At 38.9% G+C, this 10096-nt stretch overlaps 2 protein-coding genes across 3 annotated transcripts; one reads left to right on the top strand and one right to left on the bottom strand.

The window, feature by feature from the left end:
- Positions 1-3306: 3306 nt before the first annotated feature.
- LOC122011397 (recQ-mediated genome instability protein 2-like) lies at positions 3307-5409 on the bottom strand. Of its 2 annotated transcripts, none has more exons than XM_042567787.1 (4): positions 5232-5409; positions 5057-5165; positions 4907-4971; positions 3307-3738 (listed from the first exon to the last, which is right to left on the bottom strand). In XM_042567787.1, the coding sequence occupies exons 1-4, from the start codon at positions 5355-5357 to the stop codon at positions 3634-3636; spliced, it is 405 nt and encodes a 134-aa protein (XP_042423721.1). In that variant the 5' UTR covers positions 5358-5409; the 3' UTR covers positions 3307-3633. The 2 variants fall into 2 exon arrangements, with proteins under 2 accessions (XP_042423721.1, XP_042423720.1); XM_042567786.1 differs by having other exon boundaries at positions 5057-5169; positions 5232-5408.
- Positions 5410-5574: 165 nt separating this feature from the next.
- LOC122010686 (agmatine hydroxycinnamoyltransferase 1-like) lies at positions 5575-6858 on the top strand. The gene has a single exon (XM_042567190.1). The coding sequence runs from the start codon at positions 5575-5577 to the stop codon at positions 6856-6858; it is 1284 nt and encodes a 427-aa protein (XP_042423124.1).
- The last annotated feature ends 3238 nt before the right edge of the window (positions 6859-10096 follow it).

Raw genomic sequence — 10096 nt, 5'->3', positions numbered from 1 at the left:
TGACTGAGAATGCAAGCGATTGGGGGGGAGGGGGGTGGGTTACATGGGATGCAGAGATTTATGCCTTGTCAACCCAAAGATTCAACCCCAAGATCTCATATGGCAAATAACCATCCACTTACCACCTCAGATATGCCTATGCTGACATAACAAGCAGATAAAAAAAAAATGATACACTCAGTTAGGCTCATTGACTATTCCTAGGGATGACCAATCCAGCCCCACGGAAGTTTCCTACTAACCATCAGGATAAATTGGAAAGTGTACGCGGCAACTAGCCGAGAAGCCCAGTATTTTTTTCGTTGGCCCCCCCATTTGGAGAAAAAAATTCTACAAATGCGCCATAGCTGGAGTCAAACCGTGGGTGTCTGGATGACAACCTAGATGTCCTACCATAGGGGTCAAACCGTGGGTGTCTGGATGATAACCTAAATATTTTACCGTGGCACCATGGTCCCGGGGACACATAACAAGCAGATACAAGAGCATACAACATGGTGCATTTTAGCCAGATTGCATTTCGGGTTCAAGTAGTTAGCTCCTGAACTTGGAAGGAATTTTGGGGTTAAGCAAGTGACCTGACCTGGACCAGAGTGAGCTTTTCTTTTGACCATCCAAAAGCTTCACACCATCACTGACCAACAGGCTCTGAAGATTAACATCCAAAACAACTAATTGATGTTAGGTAGAGAGCACTGAAAAGTGTTAATTCAAAATAATATTCCACAGATACGAATTTACTCAACCCTAAATGAAAACATAATGGATACTTTAAGCAGGGTCTAGTTAAGTTGAAGTCAAATCAAAGACAACAATAAAACCACAACTAAGAATCCCAGACAACACTATATTATAGTGGCCAGCATAAAATCTTATGAGCATCATTCTTAACCATGACTCATTGTTTTCGTATATTAGAGAATGATAGTATTCAAGTTACCCAGGGAAATGACCATTCATTATCGAAGTGCTAAGGCCAAACAAAGAAGGGGAAATGACCATTCTAAAGCTAAAATTTATATAAATAATAATGCACAGATGCATCAAAAGTCAGTCAATATGGGGAAGATGCAAAGCAAAACTGGGATCAGATTACATCCAACATCTTTCCTGCTACCAAAGCTCCAATTATTAGCAACAGGCACTCGCTTGTTGTCATCACCACTGATATTTCATGAAGGCTTCACATGCTCCATGGTTCTTCACTAAAACAATATAACACTCTTATACAGTTACATCATTGCAGTAAGAAAACTGCTGAGCTTATCTTAAATATAAAAAATCTAGTTTACTTAGAAGTTTCTGATAAATTTTACATGGGAGAAAAAAAGGATAGCAAAGACTATCGTCTTGTACAAATATTTGGTACTCAAAACGCAGTACATCAGAGAGCATTCCTTAATGCGCTGAAGATTACAATGAGAGCATTATTTAGTTTGAACATTCCTTAATGAGTTGAAGATTACTACAATGAAAGCAAGTACTTTCCTCCCTCATCACAGATTTCAGGAAGCAGTGAATAGTGAATAGCTTGAAAATATACAAACAATTCTGCTCCTAAGTATTGTAGAATGGCACACGAATGCAGTCATTCAGGTGATGTAAGGTAGAACAATTTATGTGCCTCAATGACTTCCAAGTTCCACATTGCTTCTCGATCTGGTTGTTCAGAGAGGTCAACAATCTTGTGAACCTGCAAAATCATAGAATACTGAGCTACAGTGTCTAGCAACAAATTTCACAGTTAGTTTCCTCGTTATATTGTTCTCTCTACATTAAGATCAAGAGAAATTCCAAGAAGTGTTCAGGTCATTAAACAAACCAAGTTCAATTTTTTTTTCTTTTCATAAAAAAGGCAACAAATCATTCTGGAGCCATGTCAAATTAACAGTCAGCAATGCAAATAGAGCACTTCAAAGCGTCTTGGTTTTCTTAATGTCTTGTCAAATAACTTATCATAAATTGCATTTAAAACAGAAATCGTAAGCCCGAATCTGCAGAAAAATTAGAGAAAACAACTAGATGCTCTGCAAGTTATCAGTTAGACTATCAACAGTCCAAAGAGAATCACAAATAGATACAAGTGGCAAAAGGCAAAGCGCTCTTAGTACCCCTATCAATCCGCCCTAAATTAACACGGAGTGACTGAGAATGCAAGGGATGCAGAGATTTATGCCCTGCCAGCCTAGAGATTTACCTCATATGGCAAATAATCATCCACTTACCACCTGAGATATGCCAATGCGGACATAATAAGTAGATAAAAAAAAATGATAAACTCAATTAGTCTCATTGATTATTTTTGAGGGTGACCGACCTTATCCCACAGAAATTTCCCACTAGCCATCAGGATAAATCAGAAAATGCACGCAGTGACTAACCGAGAAGTCTAGCATCTTTTGATTACATCCTCCATTTGAAGGAAAATTTCTACAAATATGTCATAGCTGGGGGTCGAACCGCGAATATCTGGATGACAACCTGAATATCCTACCGTGACACCATAGTCCGGGGACGCATAACAAGCAAATACAAGAACACACAACATGTTGCATTTTAGCCCGATTGCATTTCGGGTTCAAGTAGTTAGCTCCTGAACTTGGAAGAAATTTTGGGGTTAAGCAAGTGACCTGATCTGGACAAGAGTGAGCTTTTCTTTTGACCATCCAAAAGCTTCACACCATCAGACCAACAGGCTTTGAAGATTAACATCCAAAACAACTAATTGATGTTAGGTAGAGAGCACTGAAAAGTGTTAATTCAAAATAATATTCCACAGATACGAATTTACTCAACCCTAAATGAAAACATAATGGATACTTTAAGCAGGGTCTAGTTAAGTAGAAGTCAAATCAAAGACAACAATAAAACCACAACTGAGAATCCCAGAATTGGATAAAATGAATGAGATACACTATATTATAGTGGCCAGTATAAAATCTTATGAGCATCATTCTTAACCATGACTCATTGTTTTCGTATATTAGAGAATGATAGTATTCAAGTTACCCAGGAAAATGACCATTCATTATCGAAGTGCTAAGGCCAAACAAAGAAGGGGAAATGACCATTCTAAAGCTAAAATTTATATAAATAATAATGCACAGATGCATCAAAAGTCAGTCAATATGGGGAAGATGCAAAGCAAAACTGGGATCAGATTACATCCAACATCTTTCCTGCTACCAAAGCTCCAATTATTAGCAACAGGCACTCACTTGTCATCACCACTGATATTTCATGAAGGCTTCACATGCTCCATGGTTCTTCACTAAAACAATATAACACTCTTACACAGTTACATCATTGCAGTAAGAAAACTGCTGAGCTTATCTTACATATAAATAATCTAGTTTACTTAGAAGTTTCTGATAAATTTTACATGGGAGAAGAAAAAGATAGCAAAGACTATCGTCTAGTGCAAATATTTGGTACTCAAAACGCAGTACATCTGAAGATTACAATGAGAGCATTATTTAGTTTGAACATTCCTTAATGAGTTGAAGATTACTACAATGAAAGCAAGTACTTTCCTCCCTCATCACAGATTTCAGGAAGCAGTGAATAGTGAGTAGCTTGAAAATATACAAACAATTCTGCTCCTAAGTATTGTAGAATGGCACGCGAATGCAGTCATTCAGGTGATGTAAGGTAGAACAATTTATGTGCCTCAATGACTTCCAAGTTCCACATTGCTTCTCGATCAGGTTGTTCAGAGAGGTCAACAATTTTGTGAACCTGCAAAATCATAGAATACTGAGCTACATTAAGATCAAGAGAAATTCCAAGAAGTGTTCAGGTCATTAAACAAACAAATGTTGACAGCACCAACATAGAATGAAACAGCAACATAACAACTTAACTTAAAACAATAAGGGAACCATCATGTTGAAGCTTAAAAAGACTTTGTCTATCACCTGCCACTTTCTTTGCTATGGATGCATTCTCAAAACAAACAACTACAACTAGTATTACATACAGTGACAAGAAAATTGCAAAATCACAAAAGAAGTCACAAGTTCTTCCATAAACTGAACAGTATTATAACATGTTTTGATGGCTTACTCAACTTTCAGTTGTAAAAGTTAATGGTAAATAACTACTTGGCTAAAAGTCCTCATAGTTTACTTTTATGTACATTCAGTTTCTATCATAATAAAAAATCTTACAGGGATAATGATGCATCAGATATCAACGACTGTTTCAGTTTAACAAGTGTTTCAACAATACGTGAACAACTGTAGGCTTTATTTGTGTCACCATACTAAAGGTCCTGAGCTTGCAGACCTTTATAAATGGTCAGTGGTTAATTTTTATGGCTAGAAGATAAATTATGTAGAAAATAACATGGTTCAAATTATAATTATACACATTTGAGAATTGGGATGAACCAAGCCACAGTATATCACTAGTTCTTTGATGAAGAGAGACATCTTACAGAACTTTTACTTTATAACAAAGCTGTGTTGGATTTGTCATTCATCAATTCCTCCTTTATCAAATGAAACCCTTGAAATCATATACTTCAAACAAATGCTTGCTACTGTTGCATGATTTCAGCATCAATTCTAAACAAATATTGTTTTAGCAAACTGAAAGCAAGAGGATGAAGAAGAGTTGCTAGTAGTGATGGAATAAAGAAATCCGCTTTGTTTTAATTCATTTTCTTTTCCTCTTCATAGTAATTTATCACATACACAATCTAAAACTAGAGTCAACGGAATAGAAATTGTGTTTACCATAACTCCCCCCTAATAGCATAGCAAAAAACCTTTATGCCTCATTATCCTATCATTAAAACTATCACTATGTTGTCATGAAAGTGCACTAACGAAAGTTATCATCCTAATGATTTCAAGTTTAAACATAGCCGTAGAACACACTTTTTTTTTAGTAAACTAGTTACCTTGATGGTGGAAATGCCGTCGGATTGAGCTGCGACGTATGGCCCGACAACCATTACATACATCCCTGCATGAAACAAGAAATAAAGTGACTATACCGCAAATGCACAGATAGAGAGAACTAGACAAATTAAAAGGAGTGTTTTTTCGACCCATCTTCCACTGCTGCGGCTGGGATTCGGCAGAGAAAAGGAGCTCGACGACCCCGGAGCCGTCGTCAAGGAGGAAGCGCCCCTCATCAGATCCCGAGACTAGAACGCCCTGCCTGCATTCTCCGTGTCATCAATGCCGAAGGAACAAGCAGGAAAGGAGTGGGTATACGAGGACCTGCAACCAAGCACGCTGGAAGAGGATTCCGTAGATAATGGAGGCGGCTGATGACGAGGAGGTGGACGGACGAGCATCCTTCAGTTCGCCGGAGAAGAGCTTCAGCGCCGCGAGGTTGTAATCCATGGCCGAGATCCGAGATGGCGGAATCCTATCCTTCCACAACAAAAACCCTAAATGGACACTCGTTTTTTTACATATCAGTCCATGATAGTTGCATTTTTTCACAATTGGTATTTTATTTCATAATTATAAAAAAGGGCCTTGTTCGATTGGCGGCGGTTTGCTGGATAAATTCGACGCCTCTCCGCGCCGCAATTGCAGAAGGAGCAGCCGATCGATCATGGAGGTGAGAGTGGAGAGCTCAAGGCTCGTCAAACCAATCGACTGCCATCCACCTCCTTCGACTGATCGTGTCCATATCGTTCCCCTGAACGTCTTCGACAAGGTGACCATGAACCTCCACGTCGCCGTCATCTTCCTCTTCCGCCCGCCTCCTGCGCTGCCCTCCAACGCCCACTTGGAACGCGGCCTCGCGGAGGCCTTGTCTTCTTACAGGGAGTTCGCCGGGAGGCTCGTCGCGGACGGTGACGGCAACCCTGTCATCGTCCTCAACGACGCCGGCGCTCTCTTCGTCGAGGCAACGGCAGACTTGCCGCTCCCGCTCGAACCGTCCCCTGCTTTCCGGCGCTTCCTTCCGAGCACGGACGGCGGTGACGCTGGAGATGCTGTGGCGCAAGTCCAACTGACACGGTTCGCATGCGGCTCCTTGGCCGTCGGATTCTCGTGGCACCACCGCGTCGCCGACGGGCACGGCGCCGGTAATTTTTTAGTGGCGTGGGGGCTCGCTTGCAGGGGGATTCCGTTCCCGCCGCCGTTCCGCGACCGGTCCGCCGTCGCGGTTCGGCGAGAGCCGCTGGAAATTCGGTTCGATCACCGAAACACGGAATACTACTTCAACGCCGACGACGACGGTTACAATTCCCCTGTCGACGACGATGTCGCGATGGTCAAGGTTCACTTCACACCGGAATTCGTCGCCTATCTCAGAACAGAGTCCGAGGCGCCCACCAAATTCGAGGCCGTGGTGGCGCAGCTGTGGCGGGCGGCGACGAGGGCGCGCGAACTCAGTGAGCGCGAGATCACCCACTTAGTGATCTCAGTCGATGGCCGCAGGCGGATGAACCCTCCGCTCTCCGGCGAGTACTTCGGCAACCTGGTCCTCTGGGCCGTGCCCCGCTCCGCCGCCGGCGATCTCCTCCGCCAGCCGCTGCGCCACGCGGCATCAATAATCCGAGAAGAGATCGCCAAGCTCGATGCCGGGTACTTCCAGTCCTTCGTGGACTTTGCGAACTCAGGGGTAGTGGAGGCGGAGAAGTTGGTACCGGCGGCGGAGAGGGAAGGAAGCGCATTATGGCCGGGATTGGACGTGGCGAGCTGGCTGAGGCTGCCATTCTCCGAGGTGGACTTCGGCGGAGGGCGCCCGTTCCAGGTGACGCCGGCTTACGTTCCGGTGGAGGGGCTGGTGGCGATTTTGCCCGGGGAAGACGGCGGCGTCGATGCTTACGTCAACATGTTTGACCGATACGCCGACAATTTCCGTCGGTTTTGCGGCCGCTCGGACTGAGCGAAAAACCAAAAACGACGTGTCCAGTGCATGCATCGAGATGAAGAAACGTGTCGATCTCAGTTGATAATAAAACCATCTGGCCATGCAGATTACTCTCAGCATCGACTACTACAGTAATAAAAGGTGGATCTAAAACCTTTGCTTCTCTCTTTAATCATCAGCATAATTTCTTTTGCAAGAGATTTTCATAAGGTGGATCTAAAACCTTTGCTTTGCACTTTTATGATCAGCATAATTTCCCAAAACTGACGATGATAACACGTTAGACGCTAGCCACTGAATAATCCTAAAAATACAACATGCACTCTCATATTAGGCGTGATAATGAATATGATTAGGATCGAATCACTAAAAAAATTATTTTTAGGGACGAAATTTGAGAAGAATTTGTTAAAAAAAGTTTGTCGTAAAATTTTTTGCTACGAATTTTGGGACGAAAACATATTCATCCCATAAATGGTGTCGCTAAATTTTGCAACGAATAAATAATTTTCGTTGGAAATTTTTACGACAAATTTCAATTTTCATTATAGAATTTGTTACAAATCTGCAACGAACATTAATTCGTCGTCGTAAATTTTATAATCTTAAATCTGCGACAAACATATATTTTATCCCAAATTTGCAACGAAAATTTTTCATCGTAAAAAACATTGCATATAAATAACCACGAAAAAAAAAAATCTGATTTTCATTGTAAATTTGAGACAAAAACAGATCTTTGTCGTGAATAATCAAAATTCGTCACAAATCTACAACAAATTTAGATTTGTTGCAACTCTGCGATGAATTTGAATTCATCGCAGATTTGTAATAAATCTGGATTCATCCCAGAAAATGTCGCTTTTCTCCCCTACAAAGCTCGACAATCTTTAAAAATTTAGAACAAATTTTGGGATGAATTTGGATTCGTCGCAAAAGTTGTTCCTTTCGTCCAGAATTTGAGACGAAAAATTAATTTTTGTCTCAAATTTATGATGAATTTTGGGACGAATCCTGATTCGTCGCAAAAGTTGTTCCTTTTCCATATGAATCTCGGCCATAAGTTGCGACGAAAAACTAATTTTTGTTTCAAACCTGTGACGAATCCTATTTCGTCGTTGATTTAGGACAAATCCATATTTGTCGCAAATTTGCAACGAATACTGATTTGTTGTAAATTACAATAATTTTGCGACAAAGATAAATTTGTCGCAAAATTTATCCCAAAAACAAAAAAAAAATTGTAGAATCTTTTCTGTTTTTTTATCATATTTACATATTACACATACAAAATCTTCAACAAATTACATCCAACACATCCATATCCAACATCCAAACAAATCATCCCAAAAACACATCGTATTCAACATCCAAACAAATCATCCCAAAAACACATCGTATTCAACATCCAAACAAATCATCCCAAAACTAAACATATCATATTCATATATACACATAACCAAAATCTAAACAACAAGAAGTTCAACAAATCATAATATCTAACCATGAAAGTTCTATCATAATCCAAACAACAAATGTAACAAGGCATCCAAAGCAAAAAAAAAAATAATACAAATCGTCATGTCTCAGGAGCTTTGGTCGCCTTCCATGCTTCTTTTTCTACGTCAAATTACAAACAAACAATAACATTTATAAGTATAAAAATAAATCAAACATATTAATGATATATGTATCTAACATTTTCATACATGAATGAAATTTGCAATTAAGATTGTTTGTCATAACATGCAAAGTATCACCATGACATAAAATGCAAAGTATCAAGATGAAATTAAAGCTGTTTGCAATTCATATACTTTGTTCAAGACTCATGTTTCTAATTAATGTTTGGTTTTATATTTCTTGTAGAGATAACATGTAAAGTATCAAGGTAAAATAAAAATATAGAATCAACTATAACATAACATGAAAAAAAAATCCAAACATAAAATTTTCGAAGAATCACCACCACCGCCATCACTATCATCACCGCCATCACCATCACCAGGAGGAATTTGACTTGGAACAGAATTTAACTGAAGATGCTGCATAATAAATTCTTATTGTCGACATATTTTTCTCATTTCTTTATCCTTTTCCTTTATAATGTCATTAAACTTGGAAATCTCTTCAGTTAAGTTATGCATCTGCTGGGTATGTGAGGAGGAGGAAGAACATATACGACCAACTCTATGAGTTCTACTCAAAGAACTCATTCCGAATATCTTTCCTCTCTCTTTTGGCTCCCCCACTCGCCTGTAGCCATAAGTTGAAATCGATACCAATAGATGACTCAGATCCCTCAATATCAGCACTAGCAGAAGCTGAACATCTCTGTGCTGTCTCTAGCTCAACATATTTTTCATGTATTATAATAAAAAATAAAATAAATTTACAATAACAAAATTTTAGGAATGCAAGAGTATAAAGTTAGAGCAGGTATATTATTAAATATTAGAATCTAAGTTATAAATTAAGATCCAAAATTTATTCAAACCTTTTGCTTCGTCCCCATTCCAAGTCTCATCTTTTTTCTAAAATGTACGGGTGAATGTATCTATAAAATCAGACTCCTTTCCCATTTATTTAGTCTAATCAAGATAATGAGAAATTATTAAATAATATAAAATAGATTAACAAAATATTGGGAGAGTTAAAAAATTACTAATATGTCTCATCCATATTGATAGAATATCCCGCATATGTCACATACATTTCTCTAGAATTAAAAGATTAATTTATTTTATTCTAGTGATTTTTTTTTAATTCCTTACTTTCCTAAAAATTTGAAATCCTTATCCAATTTTCCTCGGTGATGAATGCTGGTTTTTTTCCCCCTCGACTTTGCATGATTGAGTACATGGAAAATGTGATCGCCACATTTTTTTTCATGAAAATCCTCCTTATTTCCATCTCATCAATAATGTTCAAAGTGAATGATCACTACAATGAAAGACAAATAATTATTTATATATATATATTCACTTTTATTTAATATATGGAATGAATGAGATATGCCCCTAAATTCACTCCACCATAGCTCTCTTGTTGGCGCTTGAGTGCTGGTATAACTCATCGAGTCTCCTCTCCAATGGGGTTATTCACTATTCTATTAATCTCGTGAATAACACAAACAGAATTATTAAATCTATTATAAATTGCCAAAAAATATTATATAATTAAAATAGTTTAAAAAATAGAATAGTTCGATTCTACTTATGAATCTCCACAAGGGGATATAGACTCGAGTGTT

Source organism: Zingiber officinale, chromosome 8A (genome assembly GCF_018446385.1).
Source record: "Zingiber officinale cultivar Zhangliang chromosome 8A, Zo_v1.1, whole genome shotgun sequence".
Classification (NCBI taxonomy): Eukaryota; Viridiplantae; Streptophyta; class Magnoliopsida; order Zingiberales; family Zingiberaceae; genus Zingiber; species Zingiber officinale.
Note: the sequence above shows the minus strand (reverse complement) of the source record. Positions and strands in the feature narration are given on the sequence as shown.